Below are 21,241 nucleotides of genomic sequence, written 5' to 3'. Positions count from 1 at the left end.
AAAGTAATATGACTTTTTATTATCAACATTGTGATATATAGATATAAAAAGATGAATGTCCAGTCCTATAAAGCACTTGTCTGTGCGTCGCTACATGATTGGTTCGAGAAACAAGATTATTAGATTATATTCAAACAACATTAAATCCAGTTGTCTTTTATTGGTGCTAAGGATTGAATTTTGTGGTTCTATTGTCAACTCAACAATGTCACCAGCACCTGGCTTCTAATTGCAGCGATTTAAGCAGATATTTGAAGCATGGGTCTAGCATTCCTGGTACAAGGCTCCTCAGGGGTTGGGTCGCGCGCCGCAATCAACGTCGTACTCAAACTTGCATTGCTTTAAGAGGGCGTCGTAAAGGGTACCGGGTGGGCAAGAGAACTGCCACGCCACTCCATTGGAACACTCGCAGTACATAGAGCAGTGTTCAGGCACGGCGAAATACACGGGATCTGGTAAGAGAGAGAGAGTTGTATTTCCAGGTAACAGCTACATCGACATCTGTAACACTTGACATGCTATAGCGAGTCGTTTAGCGGTACAGTAATCTATTCACTCTATTTATTAGGTTATACTGATATTACAGAGTGGATTGGGACCATACGTAACGCGAAGGTTACACTCGGCGATTTATTACGCAACAATTCTTCGTTTACTTATCTTTTACGTGAGTTGTGACGAAATTATTTTTAAAGGGGAAATACGGTAGAAAACTGATTTACAGAAAGAAAAGAAAGAAACAGGAGAGAGGGAACTGTCACATACATTTCTAACTCTCTTTTTATGTTTTCTATCACAATGTGAATGATTGATGATGGCAAGTAGACTATTGGACCCAATTCTTAAGAAAGAGACTAGTTACATAAACACATTGCAGAAACTAGACAGAAACGATAGAGTAATATTACTGGCTGTTGTAGCATTAGTATCGTCATGTCATAACACACACACAAATGAATATAGGCATTTATCATAATTCGTTCGATTAATTACCATAAATACCATAAATTTTCTTAGGACTAGAAATTGATAATTCATTTTAAAAGAAAATGTTATTACCAATTTGCTCATAACTACATGTTACTGTAAAGAATGACCAGCAATGTATACACTCACCTCCCTCATACCCTGGTGGCGGACACTGGGAGGAGATATCAGCAGCGCACTGGATGGGGTCTTGGGTGGAAGGGGCAGCCATAAGGCACACAGCGGCTAGTACTAGGCTCCACTTCTGCCGAAAGGAAATACAATAAAAATATAGCTACTATTACTACTACTACTACTACTACTACTCATAACCATTCTATCAACAAAATATTGCAAAAAATGGAATGGCAACACTAGTTTTTAGGTCTCCTCAGCCAATATCTCAAACTTATCTGCAGTTTTTTCGAGACTGCTATATACAATTTGCTTAGTCATAAACCAGGTTAATAGTCCTCATATCGTGATGTAGTGCATAAGGCAAAGGAATGGATGAGTTATTGGAAAATGAAAAAAAAATCAAGTAGTGAAACGAGACGATGTTGAGTGAGGGAAGAGAAGGATAAAAAACGTCTGACCCTCACCATGTTTGTTGCAACTCAAGAACAAGTGAAGGCTCATGCAAATGTCGATGCCTTTATAGAGAGTCAGTCTCTCATAATGTGTTGTGGTAACAGACAGGTGACTGAATATCTCCCGGGGAAAACACAGGTGTTATGTTTCGTCACCTTGATATAGCACATCTCCATAGAAACAATGTCTTGCAAAACACGAGTGATAGTGTGACCTTTAAGTATACCATTGTTTTAATAGATTACTTGTATTTTCAGTGACTCAACAAAATTATTCAGCTTATTCGTGGAAGCAGCTTATGTTGTCGGTTTTATAAAGAGCTATGCCTCTTCTCGAGAATGAAGTTTATTCACGAAATTTAAATCAAAATCTTGGAATTTCCTCACTGATTGGCTATTCTGGATCTAAATGATTCAGATCATCTGATTTTGAAAAGAATAGGATGCTTTTCGCTTCGTTAGCCTCGATGATTTAGACATTTAGGAACGTGAAAAGAAACAACGGAGAAAAAAGTTAAAAGAACAAAAACAGATCTACGAGTAATAATGATCATAATACTTCACAGCATCACTAAAAACAACAATGAAATGTTTTCTTCTATTTTTCTTTCTTTACTTTTACATTATCTTTTTTTACTCATGTTCATCATGTCGCATCATTGTGAATCGGGCATATACTTGCATCTCACAACTGATCGCGTCGTAGTTAGTACTCTAAAGATCAAAAACTGTGCTTCCGTGCTTGCACCTTGCTTGGCCAAACTCTTCCAACTTTGTCTATCTACTTCTATCTTTCCTTCCTGCTGGAAGTTCGCCTACATTCAGCCTGTTCCTAAAAAGGGTGACCGTTCTAACCACTCAAACTACCGTCCTATAGCTTTAATCTCTTGCTTGTCTAAAAGTTTCTGGATCTATCCTGAATAGGAAGATTCTTAAACATCTGTCACTTCACAATCTTCTGTCTGATGGCTTCCGTCAAGGTCGCTCTACTGGTGATCTTCTGGCTTTCCTTACTGAGTCTTGGTCATCCTCTTTAGAGATTTCGGTGAAACTTTTGCTGTCGCGTTAGACATATCAAAAGCTTTTGTTAGAGTTTGCCATAAAGCTTTGATTTCAAAACTGCCCTCCTACGGCTTCTATCCTTCTCTCTGCAACTTTATCTCAAGTTTCCTTTCCGACCGTTCTATTGCTGCTGTGGTAGACGGCCACTGTTCTTCTCCTAAACCTATTAATAGTGGTGTTCCTCAGGGTTCTGTCCTGTCACCCACTCTCTTTCTATTATTCATTAATGACCTTCTTAACCAAACTTCTTGCCCTATCCACTCCTACGCTGATGATACCACCTACATCTTTCCACGTTCTTTCAGAGACGACCAACCCTTCAGGAAGTCAACAGATCACGCAGGGACGCCACAGAACGCCTGACTTCCGATCTTTCTAAGATTTCCGATTGGGGCAGAGAAAATCTAGTAGTTTTCAATGCCTCAAAACTCAATTCCTCCATCTATCAACTCGACACAACCTTCCAGACAACTATCCCTCTTCTTCAATGACACTCAACTGTCTCCTCTTCCACAATGAATATCCTCGGTCTGTCCTTTGCTCATAATCTTAACTGGAAACTTCACATCTCATATCTTGCTAAAACAGCTTCTATGAAGTTACGTGTTCTGAGGCGTCTCCGCTAGTTTTTCTCACCCCTCCAACTGCTTACTCTGTATAAGGGCCTTATCCGCCAGTGTAAGGAGTACTCTTCGCATGTTTGGGGGGGTTCCAGTCACAAAGTTTTATTAGATAGGGTGGAATCAAAAGCTTTTCGTCTCATCAACTCCCCTCCTCTGACTAACCGTCTTCAGCTTCTTTCTCACAGCCGAAATGTTGCATCCCTTTCTACCTTTTATCGCTATTTTCATGCTAACTGTTCTACTGATCTTGCTAACTGCATGCCTTCCCTCCTCCTGCGGCCTCGCTGCACAAGGCTTTCTTCTTCCTCGCATTATGTCCAACTCTCTAACGCAAGAGTTAACCAGTAATCTCAATCATTCTTTCCTTTCACTGGTAAACTCTGAAACTCCCTCCCTACATCTGTATTTCTGACTTCCTACGACTTGTCTTCTTTTGAGAGGGAGGTATCGAGGCATTTGCTCCCAAATTTTTGACTGACGCTTTTTCCCTTTTTAGAGAGCCAGCACTCAAATGGGCCTTTTTTTTTAATCTTTTCTTTTTTTGCCCATGGCAGGCCCTCTTCCCTACATAAAAAAAAAAAAAAAAACTTCTAGGAACTGTTGCGGTTATCAGGCGCACTCTCACGCCAACTTGTTCTTCGTCAGGCTAAGTGACGAACTCGCACGCGGTTATTGATTGTGGAACCCGAGGAGGGCAGCGATGTTTCAGGGTGATGTGCTGCACTGCTCACGTGGACTAGGAACAGCTTCAAGCCACGATGTATTTCAATATATGGGCTGTGCTTACACACACACACACACACACACACACACACACACACACACACACACACACACACACACACACACACACACACACACACACACACACACACACACACACACACACACACACACACCATGAAATATATAATTCATGAATATCTACGCACTTGTATTTGTGATTTAGGTGACAAGTATTCAAGATTATAAAAGTGACGTAATATTATTTGAGTCTACTTACGTAAGCCTACATGCCACACTCTTGTACAATGTAATATTACTTTTCCTTGACATTCTATTCTCTTGATTTCATACGTTACTTTGAATGGTTATGATTTAGCATTACTAATAATTATATCCCGACTAAAGGTCATGATATAACTAACGATAAGTAATATAATAGCAGCAGTAACATGATATACTAATGGTTGTGTGTGTGTATGTGTGTAATTCACCTCCTCGGTCGCCTGCTGGTCACCCAGCCAGTCCTCCCCATTACGGAGCGAGCTCAGAGCTCATAGACCGATCTTCGGGTAGAATTGAGACCACATCAACACACAACACACACCGGGATAGCGAGGCCACAACCCCTCGAGTTACTTCCCGAGCGTGCTAACCACTACACTACGCGGTGTGTGTGTGTGTGTGTGTGTGTGTGTGTGTGTGTGTGTGTGTGTGTGTGCGCGCGCGCTCGAGCGCTCATCAGAGAGAGAGAGAGAGAGAGAGAGAGAGAGATGGGGGTCACGGGAGAGGAGAGAGTTAGAACGATTTACAACACAAACATAATACAAATCTGGTTTATTTATAGTACAAAGTTACAGACGACCTCAGAGACGTACTACCAGTTATATATCAAAAAGTTTTCAATGCGTGGCGGTTTGCTGCTGCTTCTACTCTTTTCATGTGCCAGGCCGCCCCTCGCCTCATTAAGGTTTAGGGCGCGAGCCGCAGTCCACTAAGTACTCAGCGATACACTCTTCAATCCAAGTATCCCACAAGGTGCCGCGCGCACATTCAAAGAGCCACGCGATCCCGTTGGAACACTCACAGTACTGAGAGCAGTGTTCTGGCACCTCGAAGAACACGGGTACTGGCGGGAAATGGGGGTTTCATTCTTGCCATCACCGGCTTCCCTCATCACAAACAAGTTTTTGGAGACATGGTCATACTTATCTCTTATATGATATTACTAGAAAAGAAAGTGATTAGTGTCTGAGAATGAAAATACAAAGATAAGGAAAAAAAATTTCTAAGACACAGAAATGTGTTAAATTTGCTCACCAGTGCCGACGCCAGGTGGCGGGCACATTGCAGAGATCTTGGGGGAACATTGCAGTCCTGTCTGACCTGAGACGACGGCCAAGCTCACGGCGACCAACAATATACTCCACTTCTGCCCGATACGAGAAATACAATCGGCTGAGGTTTTGGAGAAGTTTTGTAAAATGCCAAAATTGCATCATAAAACACAGACACAGGCACAGACAGACACAGACACAGACACAGGCACAGGCACAGACACAGACACAGACACAGACACAGACACACACACATGATCGTGGATATGATCATTAGGAGGATATTTCATTCCTTCACGATTGCAAGGAAAGGAGTCAGGTCTCACCATGGCTGCTGCAGTGTAGGAACTAACGTGCAGCAACACACGTCGATAACTTTATATAATGAGCTCGATGCGTGCCAGTGATGTAGAAAATTTTAAGGCACCAAACGCAACATTCCCAAGCATTTCTTATTTTCTAAGCGGAGATAAAAGCGTTAGGATTTCAACGTTATGCGGTAAGACGTAGTAGTGGGAATTCCTCTAATCTCTTCTAAGAAGTATTATATGATTTCATGATCAAATAAAAGTTCTGCGTTTCATCATGTTCGAAGTTGCTGCTTGCTGGCGAGTATCTTCTTGTCTTTTTTCCAACTTCTTTTCTGACGCTGTTCATCATGAATCGCATGGTTCTGATTTTCTCTTAAATATATAATATGCTCTGCTTGTATGCACATAAAAGTACAACTCTATACATCGCGCGCACACAGACACATATACTGTTGTATAGGTGCATAGTGTTCCCATCTTTGCGCTACAGGTCACGGTTATCTGGGTACACGTCAGCCCTCGCTCCCACGCTTATTGTGACGGAGTGGGAACTTGACGGCTGCTGACTGATAGGAAGCGGAGCTAACCAAGGCCAGGATTGTGAGACGAGTGCAGGTGTGTGTGTGTGTGTGTGTGTGTGTGTGTGTGTGTGTGTGTGCGCGCGCGCGCGAATATGTATATAGTCCAAACGAGACGTTACACTTTTACTCGTTGTAAAAATGAGACATGAGAAAATTCTCTATTCCATCGCTCGCCCTTCGAGTCGTCGTCTTACAGCAATTTTCTAATCTGACAGTGTGCCTTGTATTGAAGAAACGTCAAATAAACTAATGACAGTCCATCTTTTCGAGATAGAAATAGGCGAATTGCCAGGAAAAGACCAGTGAATGCCGTCTTCACCCTACAAGCGCCTCGTTTCAGCGGTTTAAGTCACCACAACACTCGGCACAGGACAGTCACCGTGTAAAAGAAGTGACGGAAATAAAAGAGCAGTTCTGACCTTTATCCACAAATATTTTTCTTCTATTCTTCCATGTCGCATATAGCAATTACCGTCATAGCCACAACACTCACGTGCCTATCACCATCCTTGCAGGCAACGACACGCATCAGTGAACTGTTCTAGCTTCTTGTACAGGCTTCAGGATATATACACACTCGAGAATCCGATCGACTGAGATTTTATCCCGTGACACCATATTTTCATGAATATGTCAGTAGTGCACAATGATAGCGTTGGTTTAAGGATGGCAAACAGCAAGGTGACCGTGGCAAACACGCGCACACACACACGCAGAAAATGTGCTGTATGTTTGAATATTTGAGTACGAGAAATATCTAGGAAAGTGACATTTATAGGATTTCTCGGACTCTGATAAACGAAGCTTCTTCACACAACGTTTGCGCCGCTAGCCATTTGAGTCCCGTGTATGTCATTTACTCCTCACCTGACACAGTCTTTGGAAGTTCGAGCTACTAGGAGGATGGGACGAGTGGGCGGCAGCGCGTTGAGGGCGTGTATCGGACAACAATGGGCGGGGGTGTTCAGGATGGCTTTCATCGCTGTAGCCTTAAATCTAGTCTACAGTAGCAACACACAAGTTACTCGTTTTGAAAAGATTGTACGATATTTGAGTGTGTGGGGCAGTGTATATCTGGTAGTTTTAGGGAGACATTTTACATTTAGGTCATATGAAAGTCTGAGACATTGCATTTTGGTAAAAAGACTAATTCCAGATGTCACAAGTGCCTCGTGTTAACTTGATGGAGTCTCCTAATAATTTTTTTGTCAACAGAGCCCGTCAACTTTCCCGTCAGACCTGAAGTCCTGCCTTCTGCTGCAGTTCGATATGGCCACTCCTTCCAGCATCCTGTGTGCAGCGTCCTGTGCCAGACATTCTTCCTGCAATTTTTTCTGTCTCTACGGTAAATTACTGACAGGTTCATAGTTGGCGAGGAGAAACTGTGGGGTCGTTTTCTGTCTTCTCTGTTCACTCTCACTTACCATGAACACAGGGAAAATCGCGGTTACGTTCTCTTATTAGTACGTCAGGCAGGGAGAGGTGAAGGCGAGCATCATGTGGCTCTGTTGTTCTATGTATCGCTTCTCACCTGGATGCGCGTGGCCATGCGTATTAGATCATGATATTGATAAAAATAGCTCGTTTGAATAACAACTTGTCTCTACCTGAAACATTGATAACATTTCAAGGAATATACATTCAGAAAACTATGTTCGAAATTCTTAATAGAAAAACGCTCGTACACTGCTCAAATATATATTCTCTCTCTCTCTCTCTCTCTCTCTCTCTCTCTCTCTCTCTCTCTCTCTCTCAGATCTTGAGTGTCTTCTGTTCAGCGCCATCGTGTCATATGAGTGGCAAGGCTCCTTGGATACGGATGCTGTCACCTTCACTCGGTGCTACACAACCTTCGGGATGGATGACAACATTGCCACTGGAGGAGTTGTGAATTCCTCCATAACCGCCGTTTACTCTGATCCATGGTGGGCGGCGGACGGTTATTTCTGTTTGTCCATGCTCCACTGCTTCAACTCCATTAAAGGAGTGGAGCCGTGGTGGCAGGTGAGTTACCAAGAAGAGAAGGTCGTCGTTCAAGTCATTGTCCAGCAGCATCCATTGTTTCGTCTCCCAATAAAAGTGTGCATTGGCAACGAGCAATCTTCCGATTATAATCCTTCGGTTGGTCCGCTCGATCCTCCTGAGAGTGGACTTTTGGTATTTGATCTGCAGCCTCCCTTAGTGGGCAGGATTATCACTATTGTAGGAACCCCCGGCCCCGGAATACTTAGTGTCTGTCACTTTGTCGTCAACGAGTTGCATCCTGAGTAGTCCATCAGGACACAGGCTTAAGCGCACGGCTCACAGGGGTGACTACAGACAAGTTGCTGACGAGATGAACATCGACACGCCGCACACTAGTATCTAAGTTCCAGCAAATATTATAACTTTATATTTGACAGCAACTAGCAACTTTTAATTCAGACAAGTGTTATTGACTACTCCCACGAAGTTTCACTATTTTGTTGTTATAAACTGTTGTGATAATCACACTCTACAGCTGCTACTGCTTCTCTGAGTGTTGTTCCTACAATCTGCATCCCACCACGTGCGCACCACTTTCACTGTATGAATTTTCCATGTAGTAAGTTGGTGAGTGTGTCTCCTCACCACTTGACGCTGAATACCCACCTTGAAAAGAGACACTAATTCACATATCCGTTTAGGTTTGATGTGGGTTGCAGGCATATTCGAAACGTAAGGTGTCGAGAGGTTATATATGGAATATTTACAATCATTAGAACTCGTTAGTTTCGCAGAACTTTGGCCTCTACTACATTACGCCACTAGCTCCTGTTTTACTCTAACTGTCAGGGAAGTGAAATAAAGAATTAACTAATTAAATAACAAGTAGATTACTCGCCTTGGAAATTAAGAAAGAAGCCAGGTGAAAATGAGAGAATTACAACCCAATAATTGTTCCTCCTAACATAAGGTTTGCACATCAAACTGGCACAAACTTTATCTTTCTAAACGTTCTCTCGTAGTACAACCTGCCAAGGCTTAGTATGCATTAATAAAGACAAAAAAATATATACCGTGGAAGATAATTTTATTTCCCGATGAGCCCTGAGGCCTAATTGCGCTTGTTCACCACGCGTGACGGGAACTGAGTCGCCTGGAACACGGATGGTGCTCCGTACTACCTGTACTCCTGCATGAACTTGTGGATGCTGTGGGACTCTGTCCTTAAAGGAATGCTATACTTTGCATAAAATATTATATCTAATGATGTGTAAATAAATGGAACTAAAGTGACTTTGTTTGTTCTATACAAATGTTGTCTCCGAAACTTCCAGTCAGACTTCAAATGAACATGCTTCATGAATCATACGAACAGGTTCGACCACGTCCACTGTTCCATCCCAACAGTTGGTCCTCGCCCTCACCCACTGTCAGACCAAGACCTCCGCCGCCACTGCTCCTCCGTGAAGAGATGGCAGAGTCTCATCAAGACGAGGACATGACGCAGCTTGTCACTTCCATGTTAAGCTGCGCGCTGTCCGATGAGGAACCCCCAGTAGATTTGGCGCAGCTGAGGCAAAGGGTCGGCTCTTTGCCTATCCTACAAGAACAGCCTCACCACCCAGAGGTACCGCAGCAAAGCAGCAGCTTGGGAGGGCCAACGAGGGACGATGAATTGTTGGAGGCCATCAGGGACCTGCGGAGGAGAAGGTCAACGCGGCCCAAAGTAATCATCCCCAGGCCATCCTTCGGGAATCCTGCACCACCAGCTAGGCGCAGGTCCGACCCTCCACGATTGTCGCAGGCAAGCCAGACCATAGCTCCGGCCATTAAAAAAATGCCGGAAGAGACTCGTTCATTTCCTGTTCCGTGGGGGAGACGTCTCCGTACTGCGTCTGTGGAAACACAGACCGAAAACTTTGCTTCTGTGGTGAGGCGGCGGCACCATGCAGTTCCTTCCTGGGACCCAATGCCAGAGGAAATGTTTGTGATGGATGATGTGAGTGATTCGCCACTGAATAGTTGGTCAATGGAAAGTTCCTTCGACACTCCTAGACAAACTAACGTGAGCTCCAACAAATACGCTGACACGACATTTCTCAACATATCCTTCGAAGAAGTCTCCCTCTCTGACCTCGCTAGCAATTACGCATCGTTGTCGCAGCCACGAGCAGCCTCCTGGTCCTCGGCACTGCCCTCCTCCACCGATGTTGAGGTGGTTCATTACTCTGTCATTCTGCAGAACCGCACAGTGGCGACCAATACCGATCACGTTGGCTGGAGACGTTCGCAGAAGATTCACCGTAACCGTGTTCGAAGCCGGGGCGTTGCACTGGGGTGGAGCAGCCATCCCGAGACAGCTTCGGTCGCCACCCAGACAAGCCCTTAACGGCTGCGCATCAAATTATTGTATATTGTTTGCATTAAGTGTACAGAAACTCTTTGTGATTTGGACATAAACTGCTATTGCCTAGCATGATTGTGAAGCTTGAAGTTGTCATGAAAGCAACGATTTCTCATTGCATTAATGTCTCAAGCAGTTAAAAGTATTTCATGGTGCAGACAATAAATCTTTTAGAACTACATTTTTCTATCAGTATATATTTCCTAAATACTAACACATAATTGACAACAACAACAATAAGAATATGAATAATACTATAATAATAATAATAATAATAATAATAATAATAATAATAATAATAATAATAATAATAATAATACTATAATAATAATAATAATAATAATAATAATAATAATAATAATAATAATAATAATAATAATAATAATAATAATAATAATAATAATAATAATAATAATAATAATAATAATAATAATAATAATAATAATAATAATAATAATAATAATAATAATAATAATAATAATAAATAATAATAATAATAATAATAATAATAATAATAATAATAATAATAATAATAATAATAATAATAATAATAATAATAATAATAATAATAATAATAATAATAATAATAATAATAATAATAATAATAATAATAATAATAATAATAATAATAATAATAATAATAATAATAATAATAATAATAATAATAATAATAATAATAATAATAATAATACTATAATAATAATAATAATAATAATAATAATAATAATAATAATAACAATAATAATAATAATAATAATAATAATAATAATAATAATAATAAATAATAATAATAATAATACTATAATAATAATAATAATAATAATAATAATAATAATAATAATAATAATAATAATAATAATAATAATAATAATAATAATAATAATAATAATAATAATAATAATAATAATAATAATAATAATAATAATAATAATAATAATAATAATAATAATAATAATAATAATAATAATAATAATAATAATAATAATAATAATAATAATAATAATAATAATAATAATAATAATAATAATAATAATAATAATAATAATAATAATAATAATAATAATAATAATAATAATAATAATAATAATAATAATAATAATAATAATAATAATAATAATAATAATAATAATAATAATAATAATAATAATAATAATAATAATAATAATAATAATAATAATAATAATAATAATAATAATAATAATAATAATAATAATAATAATAATAATAATAATAATAATAATAATAATAATAATAATAATAATAATAATAATAATAATAATAATAATAATAATAATAATAATAATAATAATAATAATAATAATAATAATATAATAATAATAATAATAATAATAATAATAATAATAATAATAATAATAATAATAATAATAATAATAATAATAATATAATATAACAATAATAATAATAATATAATATAATAATAATAATAATAATAATAATAATAATAATAATAATAATAATAATAATAATAATAATAATAAATAATAATAATAATAATAATAATAATAATAATAATAATAATAATAATATAATAATAATAATAATAATAATAATAATAATAATAATAATAATATAATAATAATAATAATAATAATACTATAATAATAATAATAATAATAATAATAATAATAATAATAATAATAATAATAATAATAATAATAATAATAATAATAATAATAATAATACTATACTATACTACTACTGCAACTACTTCATTTCAATAGTATATGGGTACTATTAGCAATTATTAAAATGACTATGAAAATAAGACCTGACATCATGCATGCGTAGGGGACAAATCACAATCTTTTCGTTCGCTCGTTCGTTCGTTCCTGATGAGACTGTGTTTGCTGCATGCCACAACGAGCTACTAAAGCAAACCAGTACTTAATTTTACGACTACATTAAAAAAAAAAAAAAAACGAAGCACTACTCCCACAATACTGGACTAGTTTTCACTCGTAGTGCGAGTGACTTTTTATCTAAACGAAATGCAGTTTGCTCAAAGATCCGGAAGAACATCAGCTAATATACCAGCAAAACCTCGTGCATCCTTCATTTGTTCCCGCCTTGCTTATTGGTCGGCCACTCCTTCCCCGCCTCCACTGATTGTCAATTGATTTAGTCAGCTTGGAATCGGTCTGGAAGACGTTCAGGACGGAGATCTTCTCGAAGCAGATCTCGGGCATTCAGAGAATAAAGAAACCACTTAGGATAAGTGGAACGAAGGAGAGAGAAGAGAGAAGAGAAAGAGAGAAGAGACTGATGTGTTCAGCTGACATCACTGATATCAATAGTGGTGTATACGTATAGGCATATTTGCTCCCGCAGTCCTGCTCACATTACAGCACAGGCCACGTAACTATTTCCTTCCATTAAAATTTTCTTGCGGCGTTATGATGGCGATGTCGCTGGGCGTTGAGTGAATAGTTACTGGCTATAATTACCCCTGCATCCCCACGCCGCCTCATGCCCGTCACGCCGCCCTACACCAGTCCGACTCGAGTCTCACGCACAGTTTTTATCGTCCCTCGAGTCCTGCTGGAGTTTCCCCGTGCAGTCTCTTCCCGCTGTGAGTTTCTCCTTTTATTTCACGGACACTGAAAGTTTGGACACTTGATAATTGACTGTCTCGTTTGGAACCATCGGGATGCGCGGAAGTATAATGCTGTTTTGTGACTCGATCTTCGCGTGTCTGGCTCATGCGGCCCGGACGGTCAGGATGAGAAAAGAGACGAGGGACTGGAGTGGTCCTAGTTCAACATCACACAGTTTAGTCTCTTCCAACACACAGTTTAGTCTCTTCCAAAGGTGAGGTGATTTACATGTAGCTTACTGATGACGCCATGGCATCTTGTACTGGAAAGATAAATGTTGGGTCCTTAAAGACAGAGAGAAGTGTGCGGCGGGAGGAAGGAGGTTGGAAGAATGAATGGTGAAAGGGAGTGAAGCAAGGAAGGAAAAGATAACGACAAACTGGCAGGTGATAGCTAAGACATGGTGATGGTGACATGTAAACCTACAACCACACAAACTGTACAACATCAGCAGTATACAGAAGCACATCTGTCCGATCAGACGGGAAGTGCAAGCAAAACATGGAAAGTGACAACTTGGACCTCCGTCCCACTGTACTTCTGCCGCTACGTTTGCCCTTTCACCCGACAGGACTACATTAAGGAGGAAAATAAATTAATAAAGGTTTGAGTATTATAATGTTTATGTGAGAGAGAGAGAGAGAGAGAGAGAGAGAGAGAGAGAGAGTGTTTCGTTCGAACATACACGGAATTAGTGCGAATTTATTGTACTGAACATAAATACTCTCTCTCTCTCTCTCTCTCTCTCTCTCTCTCTCTAATAGATAGCCCAGGAAATGAGAGGCGAGAACCCCAAAAGTAAGTTGGTATGGAACTCTCGTAGTAATGAGTGTGTTCCTTTTTTCCCTCTGTGTCTGGCAGCGTTGCGAGGGTTTGCCCTCTTCGCTAGCAGCAGTTGTCGTTTCTTAGCAATGTCGAGCAAGCGAGGGAGAAAATCACGGAAATAACGCTGGCTCTATCGACTAATTGAACGGTGGATCCCTCCCAAGAACTTAATGGCGCCCAAAAACAAAAGAGTAACGCCACTCCCGAGGGATTTGTGGTCTCATTTCCACTATCTCGTAACGTTACTCCTCGACTCCTTGGCCATCACTCGTTCCGCCTCCCCTAGTAGTAGTAGTAGTAGTAGTGTGTGTGTGTGTGTGTGTGTGTGTGTGTGTGTGTGTGTGTGTGTGTGTGCAAAGTGATGGGTAGAGAGGTGGGAGAAACTGATGTGGATTTGTTACAACTGTGCCGGGAAGAGGGTTTGGAGGAGAGAGTGGGAAGCAAGATCAAGAGATGTAATGCCTTTTGTGGAGTAGATGCTCCTTCCTCCCGAGGCGAAGTAATGCATTGACAAAGGTGTCCACGTAATGGTATATTTTTGCACCGAGAAATGTGTTGTCCTATGAGGAGGAAAGCCAATAGAAAAGCTTCATCGACAACAAGGCGCTGGGAGATTGTATTCTGAGCGTAAACTGTGTACATTACAGTTATCTTGTCAATTACATGAATGGTGCAGGGTGGAGCACGGGTTATTCACCTCAGCTCTGTCGTGGAGTTAACATCAGTCCGAGTGTATGGATTAAAACAGCATAATGACGTGTCACAATAAACACACACACACACACACACACACACACACACACACACGGCTCCAGGCATGTAGTTGTGTTATCCCAAAATATTTTTTCTGCAGTCATTGTTCCCTGAGCAAGTGAGATGATTTCCCCGGAGAGACTGGTGAGGGTAGTTATTCTTTAGTCCTCCACAAGTTATGCTCAATAAAGTCTTATCGTGCCTCCCTCCTCTCCCGTCCATTCCTCCTCCGCCTCTTTTCTCTATATATCTCCCTCCTGTCACCCCCCCCTACCTCTTCCCCTGCCTGTACCAGAATATTCTACGTGTATAGGGAATCTGCTTTACTTTTCGTTCGTTTTACGGCGCGCAGGTTAAGCCGTGATTAATGAACAGATTCGTTTTTGTTCGTTCTCTCCCGGGGATGCAAAAGTACAAATTATTTTTGTGCTCGTAAGAATTTTATTGAGTTTTGCTTTCATAATATTGTCTCATACACGAGCGTGCACCTCCCCTCTCTCTCTCTCTCTCTCTCTCTCTCTCTCTCTCTCTCTCTCTGAACTCCTTTATCATCTCATCTTTCCCAGTAATTCTCTCAACTTGTGGCATTTTTACCTGATTACCTTATTACATCATTACTTGAAAAAACAATACCACTTCATGATAGTATATTGAGGAAGATTAATTCATTATTAGTAGAAAAAAAAACCCAAATGAATGTGCTTGGTTTCATTCTAAGCGCTGCGAATTGATTAATAGCATGGTTTCTATTCCAAGTGACCGAAGAGAGCGTGGCTGGCGTGCTTTGGGCTCGTAAGTGAGGAAAGATGTTTTTCAATGATGTCCCTGTCTGCCTCTGTGTTGTCTACTCTACAACACACTGCCTTGATGTTACGGAGACTATTTACACATTTTACATTATTCAAGAGTATAGTAAACCATTCTAAGCGGACTTAATTACCATAAACGTGGCTAGTATAATGTTACGTAGTCTTGAAGTCGTATTTCTAATCCCCATCATTCTCTCTTTCTCAGTGCAAAAGTGTGAATGAAATACCACATTCACCCATCAAAGAATTACTCTAAACGTGACTAATAGAACGTTACGTAGTTTTGAAGTCGCAATTTTTTATCCCCATCTTTTTCTCTACTGGTGCAAGGTGCGAATGAAATACCATAGTCATCCATCACAGAATCATTCTTTCTTAAGCCATGAGAGAAAATTTTCTATAGCGGCGAGGCAGAGGAACTAATATAAAGATGCTATCGGAATAGAAATGGTGAAAAGCGGGTTGGTCTTCCATTATTCAAGCAACCCGTTAATTATAGCACTACTGTAACCTCATGTATAAACTGCTTGCTGTCTAGGGAAGAAGATATAAACGAAGTCTAGGAGTGTTTATTGATCTACTAGCATACTATTGTTATCCATGCAATACTAAGTAAAATAATCTGTTATGTATAGGCCAGTAACAAATATCGCAATAACCACACCATACACGATAAAAAAATAAAATAAAACATACTAACAAAAATATGCAGAATTAACCTAACACTCACACACGTACAATCTGCTCCCAACCTGATGAAGCAGTTTTCTTATCTACATTTCTAACAAAAGTGACATCCATAATCCTTTTTTCATGGCAGCTGTCACTGGCTAGAACTGCGTCAGAGATAGAGAGAGAGAGAGAGAGAGAGAGAGAGAGAGAGAGAGAGAGAGAGAGAGAGAGAGAGAGAGAGAGAGAGAGAGAGAGAGAGAGAGAGAGAGAGAGAGAGAGAGAGAGAGAGAGAGATAAACTGAAAATGGTAATGGAAAAGCAGAGTAAATAAAAATACTAATGATACCAAGAAAGAAAAATAAGACTATAAACAAAAACGTGACAAATGACATGAAAAATAAGACTGATACGGGTTGAAAGCTAAATAAAAGAAAAAAAAAACATGAAAGGAAATGAGAAACCTAGACATCAAGTAAAGAAAGAACGAAAGAAAGGAAAAAAAGGAAGAAAGGCAGGAAAGAAGGAAGTAAGGAAGAAAGGAAGGAAGGAAAGAAAGAAGGCAGGAAGGAAGGAAGGAAAGAAAGGAATGAGGAATGCAGAGTATAATGACCCTAAAATGTCGAGAGCTCGTGGGAATATTAATAATAATTTCCACGCTGTATTCATAAACGCTGCGCTGCCGCCGGTGGAGGTGGAAAAATAAAAATTGAAAAGTACCAGTGTTATATATCAGATTTAATGAATGCGTGAACAACGAAGGAAGGAAGGGAAAGGAAGGGAAAGGAGGGGAAGAGATGGGAAGGGGGAGGGAATACCGAGGTTGAGATAGGATTTAATTAATACAGTTGATGAGTCCAATACAATGAGAGTAAGGTCAATGCAATACGAGAGAGAGAGAGAGAGAGAGAGAGAGAGAGAGAGAGAGAGAGAGAGAGAGAGAGACGGGAAGGAGGCCAGATGTTTGGTCAGAGTGCAATATTTTGTGAAGGCGGGCGTGTGTCGAGGAAGCCTGAGTTATGGCGGGCTCCGAGGACAGCGGCTGAGGACTCTACTGCAGGGCGCTCCTTCCTCACCCTCACTGGCGGGGGTGCGGGGCGAGAGTGTGAGGAGGGGCAGTAAAAGGTGCAGGGAAAGGAACGGAACATATGGGGCTCTTAATGGAAGGGTAGTGAGGCTGAGATGTGGATAGAGAGCGAAGGGAAGAGAAGGAGAGAAAAGAGAGGCTGTGTATTAGTGATAAGAGGTTGTGAGATGTAAGTTAAGAATGGAATGGAAATAGTGATGGTGATGATGGAGAGGAGTGGATGTAAAGGTAATATCAATGGGAAGGGAAGGGGGATGATAGTATATGCTAAGAAGTGTGAACGGGAAAGGAAGGAAATGTATGGAAGTTTTAATGGGAAGGGAGTAAGCAGTATGGTGATGAGGGAGGAAAAGTGAACAGGGATAGATAAATAAGGAAGGGAAGGGAAGTGAGGATGAAAAAGTGTTAATATGGAAAGAATGAGGGTGAAAAGGTGTTAATAGGAAAAGAATGGGGTGAAAAGGTGTTAATAGGGAAAGAATGAAGGTGAAAAGGAATTAATAGAGAAAAAATGAAGATGAAAAGGTGTTAATAGAGAAAGAATGAAGGTGAATAGATGTTGACAGGGAATAATGAGGGTGAATAGGGAAAAAAAAGGCAAGGAATGTAGCGTAGGAATCTTAATGAAAGGAAAACAATTATGGAGTGAAAGAAAAAAAAAGAAAGTGTTTGGATGAGAATGTTTGTGAGGTTGGTGAGACTACAGAAACACAAGCGTGGAAGAATAACTGAAAAGGCAAGAAAAGAAAATAAGTGAAATGATCAGAAAAGAAAAAAAGGTGAACATCAAAAGGAAAAAAAAGAGATAATTAGTGAAATGAAACAGTAATAAAAGCTATAAAGAAATCAAAACAACCTCTGTGCCTAAACGAGATTGCAAATGTGACACCTGAACACTGACAAACGGGACAACGCCAGTGACAACGAGATGATAAGAATGAAAAGTAAGAGTCGCATATTTGTTTCTTTGATCTGAATTAGACCGATGTAAAAAAAAAAAAAAAAAAAAAGAAAGAAAAAAAACGAATACATTGAAATGAGACCAGAAAAAAAACATGGAAAATGAAGAAATATGAGGAATTAGCTAATATTTTCGAAAGAGAGAGAGAGAGAGAGAGAGAGAGAGAGAGAGAGAGAGAGAGAGAGAGAGAGAGAGAGAGAGAGAGAGAGAGAGATTGGCAAATTGCACTGAGAAGGATAACTATGAAAAACGCGATTCATAAGTGAGTGGCTGGAAGCAAGCTCTGAGGGAGGTCTGTTGTGAAGGAGTGTGGAATAAAAAATGACTTGTATTAGAGGAAAGGAGAGAAGAGAGTGGAGAGTGAGGAAGAGCTAGTGGGGAGGAGCGAGGAGGGAAGAGAAGAATAGGGAATAGGGAAAAGGGAGAGGAGAAAAGAGTAAGAAATAGGCGTAAAGGATAGATGAAAGTTAGGAAGAGAATTATGTGAAAAGAGAGTAAGGAATGGAACAGAGAGAAAGGGGTGGGGAAGGGAGTAAAGGGGAAGGAGTGGAGGAGTGGGAAGCAGCAGGGAAGAAGGGGGAAGAGAGAACAGTGTGGAGCGAAGAACAACAGATAGATTGGCCTTGTTTTGGTAAAGGAACAAAATTTATGTCAAGGTGTGGGTCTCTCTCTCTCTCTCTCTCTCTCTCTCTCTCTCTCTCTATGTTATTTACGTCCGAGCTGCAGTTTTCGCTCCTGTCTAAAAAGTGGAATTTATAGTTTTAGGATCCTGACTCTAGTTGCCTCTCTTGCCTCGCTTCGTTTTCCACGTTGTTTTGTAGGTTTTCTGTTTCATGCAGCCCCCTTACCACCTCCCCAAACCCTTCTCTCCCCTCTTTCTCTTCCCTTCTGCCTCCCCTACCTCGCCTCGGTCCTCCCGCCCTCCCTCACTCCCTCCCTCCTTCCCTTTCCTCCCGTGCCTTCCCTCAATTTTTATCCCCTCACCACTGCACTCTTTCCCCACCATTGCTGTGTTTGTTTCTCCCGCATTCCTCTCTCGCTCTTTTTAATATCCATGTGTCTCTGTCTCACGTACATATATATCAAGATCTCTCCGCCTCACTGTCAGGTAGGGATATGTTCCTCTTTTCTTGTATTTTTACGATTTTCTCTGTCTGTCTGTCTGTCTGTCTGTCTGTCTGTCTGTCTGTCTCTCTCTCTCTCTCTCTACGATGTAATAGTGTCAACAGGACATTCATTTTCACAATACGTAAGTTAATACTCATATTGAGACACACTGCTAACATTCACAATACATGATGGATTAGAGACGAGTGCTTGTTGCGTTTCAGTGTACTCACATCGCAATATGTAGGCAAAGTTCAGGTGGTGTGTAGTTACATGAAATTATCTTCTATGTAATTTTCTCTCTCTCTCTCTCTCTCTCTCTCTCTCTCTCTCTCTCTCTCTCTCTTTAGCAGAAGGCAGCCTTTAAATTCCTCTAGCCTGAAGCGGTGCAGACACATTCACCTGCATCTCACACCTTTACAACCTTTGAAATATAACCTCACAAAAAACCTCTTTCGCTCCCCTTCATTCCGTCTCCCCTTTCACCGACCCTCTCTCTCTCTCTGTCCCTCTCCCTCTCCCTCTCTCTCTCCCCCCTTCTCCAGCCTACACGAGTTTGTTTCTAAACCATTTTTTTTTTTTGGCGTAGCACTAACCCAGGCCACAATTTTACGAACATATGAAACACCTACCCGTCGCCTATCTGTCTGTCTGTCTGTCTGTCTGTCTGTCTGTCTGTCTGTCTATGTATGTATTGTGGTGGTTGGTTCTTTTCCTTAGCTAAATTCAGGAAAGATATTTTTACCACACATTTCATCCTTGTATTGTATTGTTTATTCTCTCTCTCTCTCTCTCTCTCTCTCTCTCTCTCTCTCTCTCTCTCTCTCTCTCTCTCTCTCTCTCTCTATCTATATTCACCTATTATGTAAAAATTCTTATGTAATTGTTTTTCTTTCTAAATCAAAATCACGAAGCTAAAACTTGTAGTCGGGGGAAGTATACTCTCTCTCTCTCTCTCTCTCTCTCTCTCTCTCTCTCTCTCTCTCTGCCATCCCACAGCATCAATACACTACGCAACCTTCCTTATTTCTTACACACCCTCTTCGCTCTCGTCTCACTTGGTCATCCCATCCACGTGACCAAGGCGCCGTGAAGAGTACTAACAGCCCCGCGCGTCGAGGTCTTCCTGATAGCATCCTAGCGGGGGTAAAAATAAAAGGTTCTCTGAATAGGCCGTGCAGGTTATTGATGTTGATGTTGACCGGGTGTTTGTGTTCATTACGACGTAGGCGCAGGTGTGGAAGTGAATAGGTCTATAAACGAGGTTCATTTCCACACGCTCTATAAAGGGAAGTGAAGGAAAGGGAAGGAGAGAGAGAGAGAGAGAGAGAGAGAGAGAGAGAGAGAGAGAGAGAGAGAGAGAGAGAGAGAGAGGCACCAGTCGTAAACACCAGATGGGAATGTGTGTGCGTGTGTGTGTGTGTGTGTGTGTGTGAGAGAGAGAGAGAGAGAGAGAGAGAGAGAGAGAGAGAGAGAGAGAGAGAGAGAGAGAGAGAGAGAGAGAGAGAGAGAGAGAGAGAAACATTCCTTCATCTCCTATCCTTCCTTATCTTTCCTTTTCTTTTTTCTCTAGGTCGGTGTTCCCCTCACCCCCTCTCTCTCTCTCTCTCTCTCTCTCTCTCTCAACGACCCGCACACCCTCACGTCTCTCCTACACAAGCATTATAAACACCTAACACGGGCGCTGATGAAAGAACGGACTGGCCGCGGCATCTTAGCGGACACCTCAACAAAACCTCTTTTCCCTAAGGTCCATCATATCCCTCGCCTAATCCAAACCGTGCGTCAGATCAAAGCCTGCCTGTTGTACTCGTCTCTATAGTTCTGAAGGGGGGATGTCAGTAGAGGGAAGA

At 40.4% G+C, this 21,241-nt stretch overlaps 4 protein-coding genes across 5 annotated transcripts in view; 2 read left to right on the top strand and 2 right to left on the bottom strand.

Annotated features, from left to right (window-relative positions):
- Positions 1–140: 140 nt before the first annotated feature.
- Positions 141–1,705, bottom strand: LOC123517521. Its single transcript, XM_045277657.1, has 3 exons — positions 1,569–1,705; positions 1,117–1,231; positions 141–452 (listed from the first exon to the last, which is right to left on the bottom strand). Exons 1-3 carry the CDS (start codon positions 1,569–1,571, stop codon positions 289–291), a joined length of 282 nt encoding a protein of 93 aa, XP_045133592.1. The 5' UTR covers positions 1,572–1,705; the 3' UTR covers positions 141–288.
- Positions 1,706–4,786: 3,081 nt separating this feature from the next.
- Positions 4,787–21,241, bottom strand: part of LOC123517520 — a 328,170-nt gene continuing 311,715 nt past the window's right edge. For both annotated transcript variants that reach the window (XM_045277653.1, XM_045277654.1), the window contains 2 exons: positions 5,285–5,396; positions 4,787–5,093 (listed from right to left, as the gene is read on the bottom strand). In XM_045277653.1, the coding sequence (XP_045133588.1) occupies positions 5,048–5,093; positions 5,285–5,396 (158 nt within the window). In that variant the 3' untranslated portion in view covers positions 4,787–5,047. The remainder of the gene's footprint in view (positions 5,094–5,284; positions 5,397–21,241) is intronic.
- Positions 6,325–9,216, top strand: LOC123517519. The gene is made up of 3 exons (XM_045277652.1): positions 6,325–7,234; positions 7,409–7,538; positions 7,950–9,216. The coding sequence occupies exons 1-3, from the start codon at positions 7,043–7,045 to the stop codon at positions 8,462–8,464; spliced, it is 837 nt and encodes a 278-aa protein (XP_045133587.1). The 5' UTR covers positions 6,325–7,042; the 3' UTR covers positions 8,465–9,216.
- LOC123517517 lies at positions 9,456–10,761 on the top strand. The gene has a single exon (XM_045277651.1). It carries the CDS (start codon positions 9,471–9,473, stop codon positions 10,545–10,547), a length of 1,077 nt encoding a protein of 358 aa, XP_045133586.1. The 5' UTR covers positions 9,456–9,470; the 3' UTR covers positions 10,548–10,761.

Source organism: Portunus trituberculatus, chromosome 42 (genome assembly GCF_017591435.1).
Source record: "Portunus trituberculatus isolate SZX2019 chromosome 42, ASM1759143v1, whole genome shotgun sequence".
In the NCBI taxonomy this organism is placed as follows: Eukaryota; Metazoa; Arthropoda; class Malacostraca; order Decapoda; family Portunidae; genus Portunus; species Portunus trituberculatus.
The sequence above is the reverse complement of the archived record's forward strand: the minus strand, read 5'-3'. Positions and strand labels throughout refer to the sequence as shown.

Bases quoted from the DNA above. Each gene is read 5' to 3' on its own strand.
- LOC123517519 (XM_045277652.1), top strand. From the start codon at position 7,043: ATGTCATTTACTCCTCACCTGACACAGTCTTTGGAAGTTCGAGCTACT. The intron at 7,235-7,408 runs GTACGATATTTG...TTTTGTCAACAG, and splicing joins TTACTCGTTTTGAAAAGATT to AGCCCGTCAACTTTCCCGTC. The intron at 7,539-7,949 runs GTAAATTACTGA...TCTCTCTCTCAG, and splicing joins CAATTTTTTCTGTCTCTACG to ATCTTGAGTGTCTTCTGTTC.
- LOC123517517 (XM_045277651.1), top strand. From the start codon at position 9,471: ATGTTGTCTCCGAAACTTCCAGTCAGACTTCAAATGAACATGCTTCAT.
- LOC123517521 (XM_045277657.1), bottom strand. The intron at 453-1,116 runs GTGAGTGTATAC...CTCTCTTACCAG, and splicing joins GCCACCAGGGTATGAGGGAG to ATCCCGTGTATTTCGCCGTG.